General features: G+C 46.4%; 1 protein-coding gene across 2 annotated transcripts in view; it reads right to left on the bottom strand.

Moving 5' to 3' along the window:
- Positions 1-14,192: 14,192 nt before the first annotated feature.
- The window catches only part of NCAPH (non-SMC condensin I complex subunit H), a 414,052-nt gene continuing 406,540 nt past the window's right edge, over positions 14,193-21,704 (bottom strand). For both annotated transcript variants that reach the window (XM_085634348.1, XM_085634347.1), the window contains exon 18: positions 14,193-15,264. In XM_085634348.1, the coding sequence (XP_085490474.1) occupies positions 15,205-15,264 (60 nt within the window). In that variant the 3' untranslated portion in view covers positions 14,193-15,204. The remainder of the gene's footprint in view (positions 15,265-21,704) is intronic.

Below are 21,704 nucleotides of genomic sequence, written 5' to 3'. Positions count from 1 at the left end.
GTGGGAACCTTCTCGATTGCTTCTTTGAATAGTAAGTGAAGACGAGGGGGAGGGGGTCCCTTGGGTGATATGTTGGGTGGCTTGGTGACAAACTCTAAGGTATGACCGTTGTGTACCAGGTCCAGAACCCATTGGTCCGACGTAATCTCCTGCCACTTGTTCACAAAAGTTGAAATTTTCGCACCCACAGGGAGGGGAGAAGGAGGCGCCCTGCAGAAATCATTGCTTCCTTGTGGTGTCTCGTCCTTGATTCTGCGATCTTTTTCATCCGCCTTGACGAGAGAAACCAGACTTGTTGGTTTGTCTGTACGAGGACTGATACGATTGTCTATACTGAGGCTGGTACCTATTCTGTTGGGTTTGATACCCTCCTCTGGATGAAAACCCACGGCCTATTGCTCCTCTGAAGGTACCGCGCTTATACTGCATAGAGCCCAAGGATCTTGCGGTATCGGTATCAGTCTTTATTGTCTGGAGTGCGTCATCTATATGCTTTACAAACAACGATTCGCCATCATAGGCCATATCCAATATCTTTGTTTGGACCTCTGGTCTGAAGGTGGTGGCCCTAAGCCAACCCTGGCGTCTGAGTTTGGCTGCACCAGCCAGCTGGCGGAAATTAGTATTGACAATATCCAAAGCGCAGTCGATAGTCTCGGACGCTGCACGCTCACCCTCCAACAAAACCTTCAGAGCTTCTTGTCTGTTGTCTTCCGGAATGAGCTCAATAAAGCTTGCCATTTCTGACCACATCTGGCGATCATAACGCCCTATTATCGCTAGAGAGTTGGCTGCTCTGATGGATGCAGCTGCCATTGTGGAATTTTTTTTGCCAATTAAATCCAGGCGTCGACCCTCCCTATCCGGCGGTGTAGTAATAGGTGCTGCCGGATTCTTAGATTTTTGTTGGGCTGCCTGTGAGATTACCGAATCTGGCCGAGGAGGGCCAATGAGACAGTAAGGACTATTGGCCGGAGAACGGTATTTTTTGTCTATCCGCGGGAGCACTGCTGGCACCGATGCAGGATTTTTCATAATATTTACTCCTTCCTTCCAAATGTAGTCGATGATTGGGATAGCTCTGGTGACCTTCCTTGACTCCTCCTCAAAATCATGGAGAAAACAGTCAGACTGTTCAATGGTAACCGGCAAGTGGAACCTGGTCGCGGACCGCTGCATAAGATTATGAAACCCCCCTATATCCTCTGGGGGCGAATCAGATGGTAGAGGGGTGGGTGGCGAAGGCATAGGGATTATATATGAATCCCAAGGATCTGCTGGATCTGGTAGTTCACCCTCTTCGACCTCTTCCTCAGAGGTTGAATCTTGAGCTTGACGTGGATCCTGTGGAGGATCAGGAAGTTGAGGTGTTGGGACTGGATTCACAGGCAAAGGGTCCGGAAGCGGCGCAGTTAACGGAACCTGCGGAATGACTGGCTGCGGTGGAAAATGCTGTCTATAATCTGCAAGCATGGCTTGCAGGTCTTGAATCAGAGTTGAAGACAGATGTGACATCTCGCTCCGACGAGGTTGTTTATAGTAAGGTTTATGATGCGGGACGATAATGTCCTCTTGATAGTAATGTTCTTGATAATTGTCCTCTTCCTCATCATCATCGTCCTCTTGACATTTGATGTGCAGTTCAGAAGGATGGCGAGCAATTCCAAAGGGCCCTTCGTCCTCGTCATCCTCAGTCATCATCCTCACCCTGCACATATGTTTCCAGGAGATGTGAGGGAGTAAGCGGTGATAGATCGCTAGTCGTGCCTCTGAAAAGTCTTTAGTTGAAAACTCCTGGTGGACATAGGAGTGGAATGAGAGGGCGCCATTGTAGATGTCATAGACGGAACAGGCAAATCTCCTGACATAGTCGTCGACGGGCTCTCAGTGGATACTTTTGATGTCAATAGGCTTTTAGTGTCCATCGTCGACAAGGCCATCGTCGACGGGGCCATCGTCGTCGGGTTCTTCGGCGACGGGCTCTTCGGCGACGGGCTCGACGTCGACACCTCTCTTCGACGACAAAGGCTTCATCGACGGCATCGTCGTCGACATGGTTTTCGACGCTGACTTCGTCGACGATGACTTCGTCGACGATCCCTCGACGACGGGCTTTTTTGACAGGATAGTAATCCTCGTCGACAGAATAGGAGAGGTAATGGACGTCGTCGAGATGGTTTCCGTCAATGGAGGAGTAGAAGAAGTGACAGAAATAGTCGGAGAGAAAGCCACAGACTTTGAAAGGCTTTTATCCACAGTTTTTGAGTCCTTGACAGTAGAATCCTGAGAGTGCGCTGATTCAGAGGAAATGATGGAACTCCTCTGAACAGAATCAGAAGTAGAATGGGAAGTTTTATGGCGTTTCTTCCCTTCACTGGAAGAGCTGTCATGCGATCTAGCTCTCTTGCTAGAAGTAGAGGCTCTCTCATCCTCCTCAGCCGAAGAGGATTTAAGCCACAATAGCACTCTTGCCTCCCTATCCCTAAGAGTCGTGGTAGGGAAGGTGCGGCAAATTTTGCAATCTTTTGCCTCATGTTTGGGGTAGATGCAATCCAAATGTTGATTATCAACATGTACTCTCTTCCTGGCGCAGGTTCTGCAGGACTTGAACAAGGCCTTCTTGTCAGACATGCTGAAGAAAGTTGAAAACTGAGTGCCACTCAGGGAGACTCCCTTCCACACGACGTGCAGTGAAAATCTGAGGAGAACTGGCTCTGCTGAGAGGGTTCTAGAAGGGTGCTGGTGTCTGATTGGTTGTTACCAAATTCTTGGTTTCTTTTGCATAATGAGGTAGATAGGCTGCTAAGATCTAGGCTTTAGGCATTTTCTTTGGGCCTACTACTACTACTACCACCACTTTTGGCACTACTTTTTATTTACCGGGGACTCCCGCCTCGGCGACAGGGAATGATTCAGGCATGTGAATCTATGAAAGATACCCCAATACTGGATAAAGAGGAGGATTACACAAAATGGACGACCTTTCTATCTAGTACTGACACTATGGAAGGACTTTGCTACCAAATCCCCCTATGGACTGATGGGATTTGTAGTCTATTGGTGGACTTTCTTAGTTTTCTCCTTATGATTTTCCTTCACTGTTGGGACAAAAAGCGTTTTTAGCGCTTTTCTGGCTGCTGTGTTTTTGTTATATAAAATAAAGCATGGAAAGAAAAGCATAATCTGAGCCTCCGGTCCTGACATAGAATTACATTTCTCAAGTTAAGTGCTTACAGAACCCCGCATTTGACATTTAGGGAAACAAACAACAAAAGCTTTCCTAAAGCGCGAATCTGCATGCTCAAGCACAGATCTAAACATTTTATAGTGTGAAGATGCTTCAAATTGGAGTATAACAAAAGTCTAGCTTTATTTCTCGCACTTTTAATATTTCACTGTAGCGTTTTGCCATGTACTGCAATATGTAATGCTTGTATGTGCTAGAGTGCTCCTCTGCACAGAGTCTAGTTTATCTTTATTAAGGTCCTAACATGCAGAACAATTGGTCACCTATTCTCCCTATTGCCAGTGTGAATAGATTATCCAAGCTCTTCCGTGATTCGACAACATTGTGGGAGGGAGGGTTACACAGTCTTTAGAATGCATACAAGCATCTGTGCCTCTACCACGCTTGGTAAGAGTGTGAGAGAGTGAGTGAGTGAACGCGAGCACACACAGATAGATTTTTTTTGCCCTTCAAAAACGTAGAGACTAAACTTAGGGTATAGAAGGGAGTAGTGGTAAAGGGAGGTTATGTATACAATTTTTTAAAGGGGGGCAGTGTGTGTAGTTTAAATTATTTCATTATGCTTACTGTGTGTGGTAAAGGCATCTGTGTTGTAATTGCTGCGCAGAAAAAGGCACGTGTGGTAAAGGCATGCGTGGTAATGTCATTCATCTATGCTGAAGACTCAAGCATCCCATACATAGGTCATTGGCATCAATCTTTTTCAACCTCAGAGCATTTGCTGCAGTTCTTGCAACGAAAAGAATTTTGCTTAGTGAGAACAGTACAAATATATTTAAAAAAATACATCCAAATCAATGTAACCGTTAGGCAGGAGGCAAATGCAGTCCAGTTCACATATATAGGAGTAGAAAAGGATGCTGAAGAAGTCAGACAGGGCACAGCCTAAGACCAAGGTGGCACAAGTGAAAGACCATGTAAATGGTTTCCAGGGTTGAATCCTGTGTTTATGGCATTTTAAAGATAAAGGATCTGTAGAAGTAACAGTATCCACAAGAAAACTATTTTAAGGTCGGTCATGCAAGCCACCGCACAATTTTGGAAACAATTGAAAGCTCATCAAAATTCACCTTAAAAACATTCTTTACTTGCCATCTGTTTGTGATATCACTGTAAAAACACTGGGAATCGCAATCAACCCTCAGCCCCATGGTTTACGGAAGCTCTGCGACAAGAAAAACAAAAATATTGGAGACTGGAAAGGCGCTGGAGGATGAATTATGAGGCAGAAGAAAAAAATAGTTACAAACACCCACTAACCAACTATGAACCCTTACTAGCAACTGAAAAAAGGATCTTTACCCAACAGATAGAACATTCTAAAAATTCAGCAAAAGAGCTATTTTTGGTGGTAAAGAAGCTCACAACCATACCCAATAGATCAACACTAGGGAGCAGTCAATCCTTATGTGATGACATTGCTAGTGCATTTAGGAATCAAGTCAACAACATATATAAGATTTTCTCTGCCACCCCCAATAAGCCAGTCACAGTGCCCCCTATCTTTGAGACTCAAAAGAATGGGTTTTGTCTTTCCCTCAAGTATCTAGTGAGCTGGTGGGAAAACGTATTCAGGAAATTAAATCAGGATCCCCACTGGATCCCTGCCCCCCTGCTGTTCTAAAAAATATAGCGGGAGATGCAAGCCCAATATTAACAAACATATTTAATAATATGTTCTCATCAGGCACTTTCCCAGCGGTTTGGACAGATGGAGTAGTTGCGTACCTGTAACTCCAGTTCTGTAGTAGGGGTATCTCTGTTATAGTCATAATCATGTGAATAGTCCCGCCCATGTGCGTGGACCCCGGAGCAATCGCAATAGTCTCTTAAGTTGTCCTCTTCTGCAATCCTGCATAGACGCTTAAGTGAAAATAAAGACAAATAATGCAGCCTGAAATAAACAGGGCTACTCTGGCCAGTACTTCCTTATAAAGTGAAAAAGGATAGCCAGACAACACTGAAATTTAAACCTTTTGATAAGTTTCACACATAGAGAAACTCCCCTCCACAAAAATCCTTTGTCATGATAGAGAGGAAGGGTTGGACAGACAAGCCCCCATAGGCTGCCATTATGTGTCTGTAAAAGGATACCGTGCCTTTAAGGAACCCTCCAGAGATCCTCGGTATCCCATGATGCACAGCCAAAGGCTAGTTACTTTCAGTTCTTTTTGAGGGTGTATAAAGACAGGCCTGTAGCATTCAGGATATTATCGTTTCATCCACCGGGGAGGAGGGCTAGTTGCTTATGACTATAACAGAGATAACCCTACTACAGAACTGGAGTTACAGGTAAGAAACTACTCCTTCTGTAGTAGGGGATCTCTGTGTATAGTCATAATCATGTGAATAGAATGGCAAGCCCATCCCCACAAACCAAACCCAGCGGTGGAAGAAACAGACAGCACCACTATTGTGCAAATAAATTTCTCAGCGAAGCCTGCCCAACCTGAGCATCTGCCCTGGCATCAGAGTCCAGGCAGTAGTGTTTAGCAAAGGTATGGACTGACTTCCAAGTGGCAGGCTTACAGATGTCTGCAATGGGGACATTGCGCAGAAAAGCCGCTGTAGCAGCGGTAGAGCGAGTCTTAGGCTTACCCCCTAGAGTCTTGTAACACAGTTGAATACAGGACACAATCCACCTAGAGATGGGACTGTTTAGAGGTAGCAAGACCAGTCCTGACCGATCCATAATTAACAAATAATTGATCCGATCTACGAATCTCCTTAGTCTTATCTAAGTAGAATTTCAACACCCTTCTCACATCGAGGGAATGAAGGGACCTCTCCACCGGAGAGGAAGGATGCTGAAAAAACGTGGGCAACGTGATCGTTTGATTCACATGGAAATCGGACACCACCTTAGGAAGAAACTTTGGGGGAGTTCATGACAACTTCAGATGCATGAAACACAGTATAGGGCTCTTGGCAACAGAGCGTGGATCTCACTCACCCTGCGGGCTGATGTTCTAGCTACAAGGAAAGCTGCCTTCCAGGATAGATGTTGTAGAGAAGCCTTAGGAATAGGCTCAAAAGGCTCTTTCATTAGTCTAGACAACACCACATTAAGCTCCCACGGAGGCGAAGGACGCCTAATGGGAGGAAACACCTTCTTCAAACCTTCCAGAAAATCTTCGATGACTGGGATTTGGAAAAAGCAAGTTTGTGAAGGGCATTTTCTATACGCAGTTAAAGCTGCTAGGTGAACCTTAATGGAATGAAAGTTAAGGCCAGATTGAGCCAAATGCAGTAAGTATGGGAGGATGACATCCTCCTTGCAGGATGTAGGGTCTGCACCCTTAGACGTGCACCAAATGCAGAATCTCTTCCATTTGTATAAATAGGAAGTCCTTGTAGACTGTCTTTTTACCACTTTTAATATCTCCATGCAGTTCTGAGGCAGATTTAAATGTCCATACTGCACTAGCTCAGGAGCCATGCTGCCACACTCAACAACAAGAGGTTGGGATGCACCATCTGCCATCCGAACTTCGTGAGAAGGTCTGGCCGGCACGGAAATCGAAGATGCAGCAGGAGAGACCGGTGTAGGAGGTCGGTGAACCACCACTGCCGAGGCCATTCCGGAGCAATGAGGATCATCCTGGCCCTGGACTCGGACAGTTTGATCAACACTGTTGGGATCAGGGGAATGGGTGGAAAAGCATAGAGAAAGCGGTTCGACCAGTTGATCCACAGTGCATTCCCCAGTGTCCCTGGTTGGTAAAACCTGGAGGCGAAGTCTCGGCATTTGATGTTTTCTGCGGTGGCAAACAGATCGATGTTTGGAGTGCCCCACCGTGCGAAGATGTCCCTTAACACCTCGTCATTTAATACCCATTCGTGATTTTCTTGAACGAGCCTGCTGAGCGTGTCTGCCTGTGCATTCTGCACACCTGGCAGATGAGGCGCCGTGATAGTCAGGCCCCTGGCCAGCAGCCAGTTCCAGATCGTTTGCCCCTCCCGAGACAGTGTGCACGATCTTGAGCCCCCCTGCTTGTTGAGGTAATACATTGTTGTTGTGTTGTCCGTCTGTACAAGCAGGGAACTGGTGTGGAACGAAGGCTGGAAGGCTTTCAGCGCCAAGTGAACTGCTCGGAGTTCCAGAAAGTTGATGTGATACGTGGACTCCGTCTGGGACCACGTCCCTTGTATTTGAAGGTGTTCCGAATGCGCTCCCCAGCCGTGGAGAGACACATCTGTCACAATGGTTTGAGTCGGTATCTCTTTGTGAAACGGAAGCCCTGAGGAGATTGTGAGGTTAACACCACCACTTTAGGGACTGGGCAGCGTGTTGCGACAGTTGGATCCTGTCCTCCCAGTTCCCTTGTTTTTGTTCCCACTGATCCTCTAGACATTCCTGCAGAGGCCGCATGTGGAGGCGTGCATGTGGAGTGAGAAAGATGCAAGAGGCCATCAAACCCAGGAGAGAGGACACCGTCCTCACCGTCGCAGAAGGACCAGACATGAGAGTCTGAGCCTTCCGAAGGATCGATAAGCATCGCTCCTCCGAAGTACACACGCTTGCCTGGAGTGTATCGATGGAGGCTCCCAGGTACTGCAGACGCTGAACAGGCGTTGAGACAGACTTTGACATGTTGATGTGAAGTCCCAATTGGTTCAACAGAACAGCCGTCCTGTTGAAATGTAGCTGCGCTTCCTGAAACGTGGAGGCTTTGATCAGCCAGTCCAGGTACGGATAGACGAACACCTTGTTCTTCCTCAGGTGCGCTGCAACCACCACCATGCACTTTGAAAAAGTCCTGGGCGCAGACTTCAGGCCGAATGGAAGCACTGTATATTGGTAGTGATTGGTGCCGACTAGGAACCGCAGGAACTTCTGATGCTTCCTTGCAATGAGTACATGGAAGTACGCGTCTTGCAGATCTATGGCGCATAGCCAGTCCCCTTGATGCAGCTGAGGGTAAATCTGGTGCAACAACAGCATCCGGAACTTTTCTTTGCGAATCCATTTGTTTGCTTGCCACAAATTGAGAATGGGCCTGAATTCGTTTTTGTCCTTTTTGCGCACCAGAAAGGACTATTTGGACTACCATTCTAGCACCCTTATGCTGCGAATACATTTCTGCATGTAGGTATGTATTAAATAGTCTAACTAGTAATAGCCTTACTTAATTTATCCTGTATCTAATCCATGGAGCCAGGTATGTGTTCCTTCATTGTAGGAACCACCATAGATTGATATGCATCACTCTCTACTAATATCGTACAACTAGTGATCTCTGTGACATTAGGTAGGAAGTACTACATGTCTATTATGGGATTCCATTATTTATCTCACGTTGGTTTGCTTTGATAAACCTTCAGTTTAGGTTTATAGGAAAACATTGACTTAATGTTGGGTTATTAACTACTCCATACCGCTTTAACCTTCCAGATGAAGAGAATAGCACAATATAGGGAGCATATAGTTTACAACTTTGTTCCCTTGTTTTTCACCATACCTCATTGCATTGGCATTAGGCTCCAGACCTTCTTTCCATATCACCATCATGCGCCTTTTGGCTTTTGAGTTGAATATTTTCCTCCGTTTTATTCCTTTATTTTCTTCTAATTAGGTTACTTCATTTATGGAAACCCCATCCATTGCATCATTAAATTGCTTTCATGTATGGACTTGTGCCTTCGGCGTATACCGATAAAGTAGGTGATAGTATCTTTTGCAAATTACTCCTCCTCTAGTACACTAATTTGGGTGTTGGTTAAGTGGATCTTTTCTTAATCACATTTTTTCTTTTCCCACACATTTCTAATCTACACTCCTAAAAATGTTTCCTTCCATATTCTCTTCTTTTTCCTTTGCCAAAGCTCCTTGCTCAATATGGAATGTATTCACATACATCTAATTAAAATAAGATTAAAGTATGTTCTCATTGTCTCCACAGTGTTTCTTAAAGTCCCTACTCATTGTTTCTAAGAGCCCTTGTTTGCATTCCATGTAAGAAAATATATTTGGAAGAGTCTGGATTAATACTGACCTTTCCTTGAATGATTAATGGTTCTGCGCCCTGACGAAGGAACCGTGGGTCTCGGATTCCACTCCGAAACGCGCGTCGGCGCTTTACTTTTCGTTTTCATCTGTATTTATGAAATGTACTATAATAAGTTTTTACATGTTAAACAATGTTGTGTAGTATGAATGCAGGTGAGGTATGTTTGATAGGCTGAATGTTTGGATTATCAGAATGTATAACCAAGACATTCTCTCCTTGTTTTGTCTTTTTTCCTATTTTGGGCTCGCTCTACACAATGTTTTTGACTTTGTAAAAGTATAAGTATATTGAATTATATTCAAACATTTATAAATAAATTTAAAAAATAAAATAAAAAAGCTTTCTGATAAATAAAGTAATGAATTATTAATTCATCTCTGTGGTATAATGTTGTTGCCTTTGATTGTGGAGGTATTTCCCACATTATAATTGAATATTAAGAAGAGGTTCTTCGTTATTGTGCTATTCCCTGCTTTCCTCCTCTTATATTTATTTATCAGGGGCCCTCTTGTTTTTTCTTGCGCACCAGAAAGAACCTGGAGTATAGACCTTTTCCCCTTTGAGGAGGAGGAACCAGTTCGATCGCCCTTTTTCTTAACAGGGTATCGGCCTCCACTTGAAGTTCGCGCAACAGGTAATGTGAACGAACTGCTGGAATAGATGGAGGAGACTGATGAAACGTAAACAGTATCTACTGCGAACAATATTCAGCACCCAATTGTCCAGAGTTATTTTTCTCCACTCTGCCAGGTAATTTTGGATTCTTCCCTCCACCGGAGTGGGCAACAGAAGAGGGGGAAGTAATACCTCAGGGCTTAGAACCAGCGGGGCCCTTGTTCCCCGATGTGGACTGCTGGTTGCCCCTGCCTCTCTGACGTCTCTGAAAAGGCTGCAGCTGAAACTGCTGCTGCTGTTGTTGTCCAGCCTGACGTCCCTGCCCGCGTTGGAACCGTTGGGAAGAGTATCACCGTTGGTAGGGGCAGAAACTCTTACGCCATTCCTTCAGCTTCTCCAAGCCAACAGCCTTGAGGGTCTCAACCTCCGCCTTCACACAAGCCATTTCCTCGTCCGCATGGGAACCAAAGAGGGTGGAACCCGAGAATGGCAGGTTAGCGATACGTTGCTGGGTCTCCGGTTTCAGGGAGGTGAGACGCAACCATGAATGGCACCGCAGAGTCACACCATGACAATATCCATGAGCTGCCAGGAGAGAGAGGTGTCCGCAGTCGCACTGATGATCTGATTGGAGACCATCAGACCCTCATTGAGAACCTCCTGAAAGTCCTCGCGTTTTTCTGTAGGCAGGAGTTCCACGAACTAAGACTCCCACAAGGAGCGGTCATACCGGCCCAAGAGAGCCGTCGAGCTCGCTGCCTTCATTGAAGTAGCTGCAATCTTTTCTTCCCGCTGAATCAAGTCTACGGCTTTCCTTGTCCGGTGGAACTGTGGTCGAAGGGGCCGTAGCGTGCTGCTTCTTCGCTGCCACAACCATAGCTGAATCTGAAGGGGGATCCACCCACTGGAATGCAGGGTCCGAGTCCGAGGGCCTGTATTTCTTTTGAAGTCTCGAGGGAGACGACTTCACTGAGGCAGGCGTCAGGAACAACTCCAGCACCAGGTCCTCCAAACCGGGTACCAGAGGAAGCAGAGGACGAGAGATTTGCTTCCGTTGTAGCGTCTCAAAGATCACAGACGTTGACGGGGTAGGCACGGACAGTGCAATACCCAGTTTCGCCGCTCCCCTTACCAGAACCTCCTGAAACGTGGTAATGTCATCGACCGGTGACACCCTCGGAGGTGGGGAATCCAACAGTCGGCGAATATCTTCCTGCACTAGAGGACTCTGTGTCCCTAGTATACCTGTAACGTGACCGCTCGTGACGATGACGTGATCTGGTTGAAGACCGGTGTCGGCTACGAGAGCGATGTCTCGGCAGGGATCGATCTTGGCCTTCTTGGCACTGCCGGGACCACTGGCACAGGTGGAGCCGCTGGCGGCCGAGGAAGCGTCGGAGGCAGCGGCGGCGTCGGCAGGCATGGAGGAGGAGGAGGAGTAGGCATCCTAGGTCGCAGCGGCGACTGACGAGGAGCCACAGGCCGTGCTGATTCCGGTGACCTGGTCGGAGAATAGGTCCTGGAGTACTTTGAGTCCTTAGTATGAATCACCCTCCTCCACTTGCAGGCAGGCCTCGAAGAGAAGCTCTGGAAGCGGTGCCCCTGGACGGTGAACGTCAACGCCGTCTTGACCTTGAACTCCCAGACGTGGAGATACTGACCACAGAGGGTGACAGGCTTCTCAACGTCGACTTTCCTCTCGACGTCGACTTTCCCCTCGACGGCGTTGATCTTCTCGTCGACGGCGACCTGCGCGTCGACGGCGAAGTCGCCTTGACGGCAAACGCCGATGCCTCCTGGACACAGATCGACGACGATGTGTCGACGTCATTTTTTAAGTCAGACGTCTACCTCGTCCGAGGTCTCGACGTTGAACTTAGATGTCGTTTAGACCCAGAGCCCTGGGTCGACGGGGAGCATATGGTAGTCATACCCGACGTTGACGCCTTCGACCGGGACCTGCGTAGTTTCTGAGCCTTCTTTCGACTGGGGAGCCCCCAGAGGCAGACGCATGGGTTGTGGAAGATGAAAGGCTCTCTCCATGCCCAGATGTCCCACCTGCAGCCTGTTGTCTTCTCTGCTCCAGGCCTTGAAGACAAATCTTCTCCCTGTCACGCAGGGTCCTCCTGGAGAATGACTTGCAGATGAGACAGGAGTCAGGAACATGAGATGACGGAAGACAGAGTATACAAACCCTGTGAGAGTCCGACTTGGCCTTCTTCCTGCCACATTCTGGGCACTTGTAAAATAAATATGGCATTTTGACAAGAAAAAAGTGGCTGAACTGCCCCAAAAAGACAGCAAAAGGAAGGTAAAGGCCTCAGACATCGAGTGAAACACTCAAATTATCAAAAAAGCTCAAATATTTGAAGATAAACTACTAAAGGTAGAGCTCAATGCACCAGGGTCCTGCTAGCAGGAGCCGGAAAAAAAAACTGAAAGTAGCTAGCCTTTGGCTGTGCATCATGGGATACTGAGGGTCTCTGGAGGGTTCCTTAAAGGCACTGTATCCTTTTACAGACACATAATGGCAGCCTATGGGGGCTTGTCTGTCCAACCCTTCCTCTCTATCATGACAAAGGATTTTTGTGAAGGGGCGTTTCTCTATGTGTGAAACTTAGCAAAAGGTTTACATTTCCGTATTATCTGGCTATCCTTTTTCACTTCAGAAGGAAGTACTGGCCAGAGTAGCCTTGTTTATTTCAGGCAGCATTATTTGTCTTTATTTTCTCTTAAGTGTCTATGCAGGATTGCAGAAGAGGACAACTTAAGAGACTATTGCGATTGCTCCGGGGTCCACGCACATGAGCAGGACTATTCACATGATTATGACTATACACAGAGATCCCCTACTACAGAAGCAGCCATTCTTCTTTTTTAAAAAAAGCAAATCTAGACATCTATAATTTGCAATTATCGCCAGATTGCCAGGCAAAAATGGTGGAGAAAATAATGAACACCCAACTTATACAATTCATTCAAGAAAATTGACTACTTGACCCCTCAGTTTGGTTTCCGTCCAGGGTATAGCACATAGACAGCTCTTATCAAGGCCACCGAGGAGATCAGAGCAGTGATGGATAAGTGGTGCCGCTGTGCTGATTCTCCTCGACTTATCAGCGGCATTTGATACAGTGCACCATGATACACTGCTTCAATGTCTTGAACACATAGGGGTCAAGGACCATGCTCTTTCCTTGATATCATTCTTGAAGAATAGAAAACAGACAGTGACCTTGGATAAGTTTCAGGCAACCCCATACGTACTGCCATGCAGGGTCCCTCAGGGCTCTTCGCTAAGCCCATCCTTGTTTAATGTTAACGTATCAGAACTAGCCACATTAATACAACAGTTTGGTTTCAATTTGACATCATACGCCGACACTCCGATTGTGGTCGCGCCATACAAAAACACATTATCCCCTGCAACACAGTTTCAAAAATGCATGCGGGAAATCAGCTACTGGATGGGAAGACGTTGTCTAAAGCTGAACTTGGATAAAACCAAAGTGATGATCTTTGGTAATCTTCAACTGAAATGGGATGGATTATGGTCGCCGGCCGAAAATGGACAGCTCCCAAATCCAGTAGAAAAGGCCAAAAATCTTGGGGTGCCGATAGACCGAAAACTCACCAACTTCCAATGCCACAGTTTCAGCCTCATTCTATTTGATAAGGAAACTTAAAAAGGTAATGCAAAGATCTCAGGAAAACAGTTGTAACAACTTTGGTGCTATCAAAATTAGATTATTGTAATGGCCTATACCTCGGGCTACAGAAACAACATCTGAAAAAACTTCAGATGGTGCAGAATGCTGCAGCCAGGCTTTTACTGAATATACCTAAGTACCAATCAAAGAGGAGATTCAGAAGCTCCACTGGTTGCCTGTGGCGCAACGTTTTAAGTTTAAGGCACTCTGCCTTGCCTATAAAGCAGTGAATAAGATAGGACCGGTACCTCTGAAAAACCTCTTCTCATGGTACCACCCAGGCAGACAGTTAAGATCTACCAATGCCAGATAAATGTTGGTACCTAGGATCTGAACTGCGAGTTGGGGAGGCCGTAGTATTGGCTACTGCACGGCCAAGCTATGGAATACACTCCCTGCACACATGAGAGGCAAAACTCTCTTCTCTCCTTCAGAAATGAATTGAAAACCTGGTTATTTCTAAACTAATCTCCACCTCTCCGGGTTATGTCCCAGTTCAGTGCCAAGGCACCCCAGGGTATTCGCGTGCTTTAGAAATCATTAATATTAACATCGAGCCAGGCTAGCGCACATAATCCTTATAATTTTAATTAGTCCGTAGAAAGAAAAGATAGTTCTCCTGATTTATTGTAATTGTTAAAATAATAAAAACAATAAAACCTGTTTATACAAATATGTTGCCTCAGAGTAAAAATCTTTTATAAAAGTTGGGAAAATTCGAATACATAAATACATTTATAGATGTAGAGCAAAGACAAGGCAGAGAAATCGTAAAAGGGACAGAAGTATTTTTTACACAAGAAAATAGTCTTCGAATGTTAGGCTAGAGGGCAACAAAAAAAGGTGAGGAATAGAAAGCCTTTCATAAAGTATTTCATACGATTCCACAGTTTTATTACCCAATCCCCAAGAAGCCCCGGTACGTCTCCAACATTCCATAGACAGCCCTAGGTCCGTTGCTGCCTCCATAAAAACAACGACGGTTCCACAGGTAGTGCCATCGGGCATTTTAAGGGCTGCTGGGGGAACCATAGGGCACAAGACTACCACAGGTGCCGCTATGAGACAATTCAAAGGCTTTCACGCCACCAGAACACACACACCCCGGGGCCTAAAGCCAGCAGAGGACACTTTCAGGTTGCTGTTAAGTAAGAGTGCATGTCAACACAAGACATTCGGAGGGACTGTTGTTTAAGGAGTGGCCTGCTTTCACATGGTACCCCTTGGGACAGTTCATTTTTAGGTTCTGCAGTGGAAAAAAATCAGTGTTCATAATCGAGGATTTAGGGTTATCAAATAAGCAGATTGCACAATCCTTGTTTTGGAAATGTCAAGAAGCACAAATAAATGCTGCAAATCAGACTGAGAACGTCATTTGGCAGCCATTCTACATTTGCTCAGTATCTAGCCTAGACATAGATTTCATGAGGTGTTTAGTGGGAGACGATTCCAAAGTATACAGCTGATCTGAGCAGGTGTGAGATACGGACGACCAGAGTCGATGGGGAGTCCTTGGATTGGAGGAGTGCCATGGTCTTCAAGAGCTGTAGATTTCATCATGGCTGCACCCAACGCTTGTAGCTCCGCATTGTTTCAAACACTCTTTTGCTAAGACTGCGCCTCAGTTCCCTTGTGTGACGAGCACATCCGAGAGGTCCTCCACTCCGCTCAACTTCAGATTCTGGAAAGAAGGAAATAAAAAGAGACTTTCAAAAACTGTCTGAGAGATTTCCTATCAACACCTTGCAAAAAAATACAGGTTTCAAGGAAGAGAAAATATGGGGTTCAGAGAAAACCTTGGCCAGGGACATTGTGACCAGGATGTTGAACATTGTAAATAGCAGGCTAAAGTCTAGTCCCTAGAGGACTACCACATATTTGTAACTTCGGCATTGCTGCTTGTGCAGGATAGATTCACATCCCCTGAATACCCGTGAAATGCGGATAAAGGTCTGTATATACTTACAAAATCTATGTGAAAGAAAAAAACCCACAGATGGAGTCTCTGGGGCCTGTCCAGTCAAAACCCTTGTGATATCAACCAGAACTCCTTACCAATACTAAATCAATTCAGACATTCAAATCGGATTGCGAAGATTAGCTGAGTACTCCGGTCCAATTCTCAAATCATTGGGTTTGATGCATTAATCCCTACCGAACATCAGCGTTACAGATAAGTAAAAACATTTGGGCTGCGTGAATCACATGCTATAGAAACAGAAATTAATAGTAAAATATTTTAAGGCGGTAGGTAGCTTTCCGAACACTGCTTGTATTACCTGGGAATCCTATCGGACACCGCAACCCACAGTCAAGTTTTGTGAGGAGCAAGAGCCAGTGTTGTAGGCCTTGTAGTGAATGACCATCCTGAACAGTATTGATTCCCCTCCCACCTGTGAACTGCATTATGGGTATGCCTGCCGGTTACCTGCCTGCTGACAGAGCATGTGTCTAAAACGAAATCTTCCTAAACAGTCTGCAGGATAATCTTCGATTCAGCTCTATGACCAAATGTCAAGTTGGAAGGTGCCTCCATTAGACGTCCAGTTAATGTAAAACAGCACAGATATGAAATTTCAGTAGGAATATAGGCTTGCAAACAATTCTGACAGTACAATTATTAGCATCCAAGTAAGGATCAGGAGTTTCTCGTGGTTTTGAAAGCCATACTTAAAGTAAAGTGGCCTGAACTATAGTACAAATGAGATATAAAGCGAGGGGCCATTAACAGCAAAGTGTCGTGTTCCAAGACTGTAGTGGGTTGTCTTATTCCGACGAAATTCATTTGCAATATTTTCACATTCTAAAGCCAGTCTCCTTCACACAAATACATAATAGATGAGCCATCCTCTTAAAATCATTGTTTTACTTGTATTGACCTTACATGGCCCAAATTCTCCATAGATAACATCTATCACATCAGTTTCACTGTTAAGAAAACATTTGCCTCGGGTTTTCCTTGTGTTTTTAATTCTATGTAAACTTCTAGTACATGAAAATGTTTCATGAACTTACAGGAATGAGCTTGTTCACCCGAGAACTTTGCTTTACTCCCCAAGTTCAGCTAAGCATACCTTAAGAGGTCAGATTACCAGATCCCTAACAATCATAACTAGGTACCATATTAAGAGTAAGAAGTTGCACTGTGAATGAATGAATGAATGAATACACACTTATATAGCGCATGGCCACCCAAGGGCATCCCAGCACTGTGCAGATCATTCATTCCTACAGCAACATATGGCAAATCAGCGCCGTTTTAAGGACTAAAATATTTACTTGCGGCCCAAAGCATTCCGATTTTTACCAATTAAAGACTAGATGGAATATGGTGTGGTGTTCTACAACTCATTCCACGGAGTATGTTTTTGGCTAGCAGCAATTGGTTGTATGTGTGCAGTGATATTTGGCTCAAATGTGGGAAAAATAAAGTTTCTAATCAAAAAATGGAGAGGCACACTCTTAAGAAATATTTTTGCTATGTGTTCAACACTTTCTATTCAATCAAAATTTAGAAAAACAAAGCGTGCTACAGTGGATGGCACTCACTCTCTAACAAGTGCCTACTACATACTGACAATAACAAGAGTCTGTAGACTCATCCTCTGTGCACTGTTACTGAAGTGAAAATTACAAACACCAAAATAATCAAGATAAACAATGCTCAAGATCAAAAAATGAAATGCATTTTATCCAACGTCACAACTGGAACGTTATAAACAGTGCTTGTTTATTTTGGTGTTTGTAATCTTCACTTCAGTAACAGTGCACAGAAGAGGAGTCCACAGACTTGTTATTGTAAAAATAAAGTTTCTATCATGGTGCCTCTTTACTTCGAGTCCGTGGTTCCTCTTCTTTACTCAAACAGTTGATTTGTTGCCATCTAACATCAAGATGAGAAAGGCGGGGCCAGTATCGGCTCTGCCGCAAGTATGGCGGGGCGCCGACCCCCTACCCCCCCCCCCCGCCTTCTGTCCCGGGCCCGGCGCGCTCCACTGCGTCAGTATGACGCGGTGGACGCGCCGCGGTGGGGATTGGCTGGCGGGGGCTACCCCTTGACCCGGAAGCGATTAAGGCGCTTCCGGGTCAAGGGGGGACAGGGGGCGGGCCGGTTAGAACCGGCTTGCCCCAGTAGTAGTGATAAAAGGCCGGGGAGCGCGGGAGTCTGACTCTCAGGCCTGTTGCACTTTGTTTTGTTTTTCAGGTCTTTGCGTTTATTGTCGGCAGTTCCTGTCCCTTGGATATAGCCCGACGCGGTGACTTCAGCGAGGACGAAGCTGGCAGCTCTCCTACGTGACCGAGGCGTTTTCCCGACGGAGGATTGCGGTGGAACGTGGGCCGCGAGGAGCACTGCTGATTACGAAGACTGTGGGCAGGAGAATCATCGGAGCAGCAATTACCGGTTCGAGCGGCCAGGGAGCCCCGGGGATTTTTGTAGGGGGCGCGCACGCGCTGACAAGGTACGAGCAGGTTAAGGACTGAGACTCTTACTCTCAAGGTTACAGATTCAATGCCCTTTGATTCTGTTCAGTTAGATCGCTTTTGAGTTTAAATTGTTTAGTCACTGTGGCCTAATGGTTAAGGTCTGAGACTTGTACTCTCAAGGTTACAGGTTCAATTGCTCATTGATTGTGTTCAGACCAATCTCTTTTTGAATTGAGGATCCAGGGTTCAAGTCCCTGTGTGGCCAGCCAGCACCTTTATTAAAATTTTAAATTCAGGGGTCCTGGGGGCAGGGTAAAATAATAGCATGCCATATAAAATAATAGAGGGCATTACAGAGTGGGAGCATTGGGCGAGAGTCACTGTGGCCTAATGGTTAAGGTGTGAGACTCTTACTCTCAAGGTTACAGGTTCAATTCCCATGGTTTCTGTTCAGTTAGAATTCTTAAAATGTATGAGTCCGGTCCTCATAGAAGACATTTACTGCATCAGGGGAGCCCCGTTTTCTTTAACAAAGACTGTGGTTTGTTAATTATGCAATACATATGCTAACTGGATTTTCACCGTAGGAATACTGAGGGGGTGCGCATCACGCTAGACAAGGATGCGAGACAGACAGTGTCGCAGTGAGGGGACACAGGCAGGGCTGCACTTCACTGCTTCTGTGGGCCGCTGGGCTAGAGTTCGCTCGCCAACCACCCAGGCTAGCTGGTGTGGTGCGGTCCCCGTTGCGTGGTGCTTACGGCCAGCTTGTGTACCCCCAACGTACAGGTAAGGACCTGGTTGGGTCCCAGTTCGGTGACGAATAGCGTTGTGCTTGCAGAGTAGTTACCGATCAGTGCGTGGGTTATCTGACACTTTGGGGCTCAAGTAAAAAGATGTCTGTTAAACGGGGGGCCAAGCGTTCCCGCATGGAGCATATGTTGGAAGCTATGATGCGCAGGATGGCGACAATGGATAGGAGATGGGGAAAGGTAGAGCAAATGGGGCACAGCCTGGTGGAGCTTAGACAGAAGGTGGATGACCAGAGTGGGCCATCAAGCAGGCCCAAGCGGACAATAGTGCCCCCAAAGCCCAGGGGGGAACTAGAAGCACTCCCCCAAGTGGGTATGAAGCAAGAAGGTGAAGAGCCAGGACTCAAAAGCAGGGCAACCTTTAGGGGAGACCCCTCATGGGGAGGGTACCTCAGGTCTGCCAGTTATACCGGAGAGCCTTATAGTTATTCCTGATGTAGCGCCAAATGTCCCAGTGACCCCTGTGCCTGTACCAAGTCCGGTGCCTCCAGCAGCTATCCCAGTGGTACCAATTGTGATCCCGGTGGTGCCCACATCATGCCCAAATGTTCCTGTCCAGAACCCTGGGGCCCGGTCCCGGTTTTAGCGCCAGCAGAGGTTGGGCAGATCCCGCTGGAATTAGCTTCACAGATAGCGGCAGTCCTTCCTTGGTTAGGAAAGGGGGGGATGTTACCACTTTCCGTGGGTGCCAAAGAAGTAGGGGAGGACCCACTGGCAGAGGCAAAAAGAATGGTGGCGAGGATTATGGCTGCCCCGAGCGGGGAGCCGAGCCCAGGCCCGAATACGGCCAGTCAACCCCTACCAGCGCTGCAGGAGAGCGACAGTGGAAAAGACAAGATGGTGGAGCCAGCGGGAGATGGGGCAATAGGTAAGGAGGTGGCATTGCCATTGTTGGGCGCGGGGGTGCTACCCTCCAGGAGGGAACATTTAGCACGGCATGTAACACGCAAAGTGAGGGAATTGATATGATCTGGTGCGTATGTCAATATGTTTTCTTTACTTGTTGATAACAGGGAAATGGAGTATGCTAAGAGGCAAAAAGATTGGATGCTTCCCAGTGAGTGGCGGGTAGAAATGTCAAGATTCAGGGTGGAGGAGAAATTGACCAATTGGATAAGGGCTTTCTCAGTGTTTATGGCCATAATAGCTGAACGTTCACCTAATCTGCAAGCAGAAATGGCGTGTTACCAGAGCAGGGTAACGATGACACATGATAAATATGGTGGCGTAGGTTGGAAAGAATACAACATGAATTTCAGGAAGGCGAAAGAATTTGACCCTTCACTGACATGGGACCGGGTGGATTCTATCTCATGGTTTGACCAGTTTGGCCCAGGGCAGCCGGGCAAATTTGGGGCAAGGGTCACACTTCAGTCCTTTCAGCCAACATAAACCGGGGGCACGGCCCCGGGTATAGGGAATGGGGGCAAAAGGAGTATGCTGGGATTTCAATAGAAAGACATGCACCAGAGACCAAGGCACTTGTAAATGCAGGCACGCATGCTCCATATGTAATCACCCCTCTCACCCAGAGTCTAAATGCCTTAAAAAAGGGAATGCCTTTTCAGGGAGGAAGAAACAATAAGGAAAAGAAAAAATGGTAACGCATTCACCCATTGACATATTTGCTATGACTCCTTGCTTAAATAGGTACCCAGATCATGCCACAGCTAGGATGTTACAGGAAGGGTTTTTGTATGGTTTTAGGATCCCAGTTGGGGACTACACAGGGACACAAGAGTGCAAAAATCAGCTGTCGGTAAGATCAAACCCAGGGGTGGCAGCACAAAAAATTAATAAGGAATTGCGACTGGGTAGAATAGCGGGTCCATTTGACTTCGTCCCTGTGCCAAACTTTGTCTGCTCCCCCCTGGGGGTGGTCCCAAAGAAAGAGGAGGGGGAGTTCAGGTTGATTCATAATCTATCAGCCCCTAGAGGCAATTCTTTAAATGACGCCATCAATGAGGAACTCTGCAGCGTAAAATATGCTTCCTTTGACCAGGCGGTGGAGATGTTAAGGGTTTTGGGACCAGGGGCCTTGCTAGCCAAATCCGATGTTGAATCCGCAGTCCGGCTGCTGCCGGTTTATCCTTTAGATCACCACCTGTTAGGTTTTTCATTTCAAGGAAAATTCTACATGGATAGGTGCATGCCCATGGGTTGTTCTGTTTCCTGTGCTTACTTTGAAAAATGTAGTTCATTTTTGGAATGGGTTTTCAGGCAGGTGACTGGACACCAATTTGTCATGTATTATCTTGATGACTTTCTCTTTCTGGGGTCGGCGGGCTTCCGGGAATGCGCAGGGGCATTGGAGGAATTTTGCGTGCTCATGCATACATTTGGGGTCCCTTTGGCACCAGGGAAGACAGTGAGTCCAGCAACCACAATAGAATTTTTAGGCATTGAATTGGACTCAGCACAAGGATGTTTTAGGTTACCTAAAGAAAAAATAATGAAATTTCGAGCAGTACTGCAAAAATGTCTGTCAAAAGATAAAGTAACCTTACACCAGCTGCAACAAGCAGTGGGACAGTTGAACTTTGCGCTACGGGTAATAACTACGACACGACCATTCTCACGTTCCATCTCACAGGCCCTGACAGGCCTCCAAGAAAAACATCACACAAGACTGTCGTCTGAGGTTTACCAGGGCATGCGGATTTGGATCGCATTTCTGGAGGGTTTCAACGGCAGGGTAGTGTGGCCCGGTCCCCCCACTACTGCCGCGGAGTTAGGTTTATGAACTGACGCTGTGGGCAGTGTGGGGTTTGGTGCCATACTCTGGAACCAGTGGGTGGGCGCAACAGTGGCCGGCTTGGTGGGTCGAGAGTGGTCTAACAGCCAACATAGGTTTCTTGGAACTGTTTTCCATTTGGGTGGCATT

Source organism: Triturus cristatus, chromosome 11 (genome assembly GCF_964204655.1).
Source record: "Triturus cristatus chromosome 11, aTriCri1.1, whole genome shotgun sequence".
Classification (NCBI taxonomy): domain Eukaryota; kingdom Metazoa; phylum Chordata; class Amphibia; order Caudata; family Salamandridae; genus Triturus; species Triturus cristatus.
The sequence above is the reverse complement of the archived record's forward strand: the minus strand, read 5'-3'. Positions and strand labels throughout refer to the sequence as shown.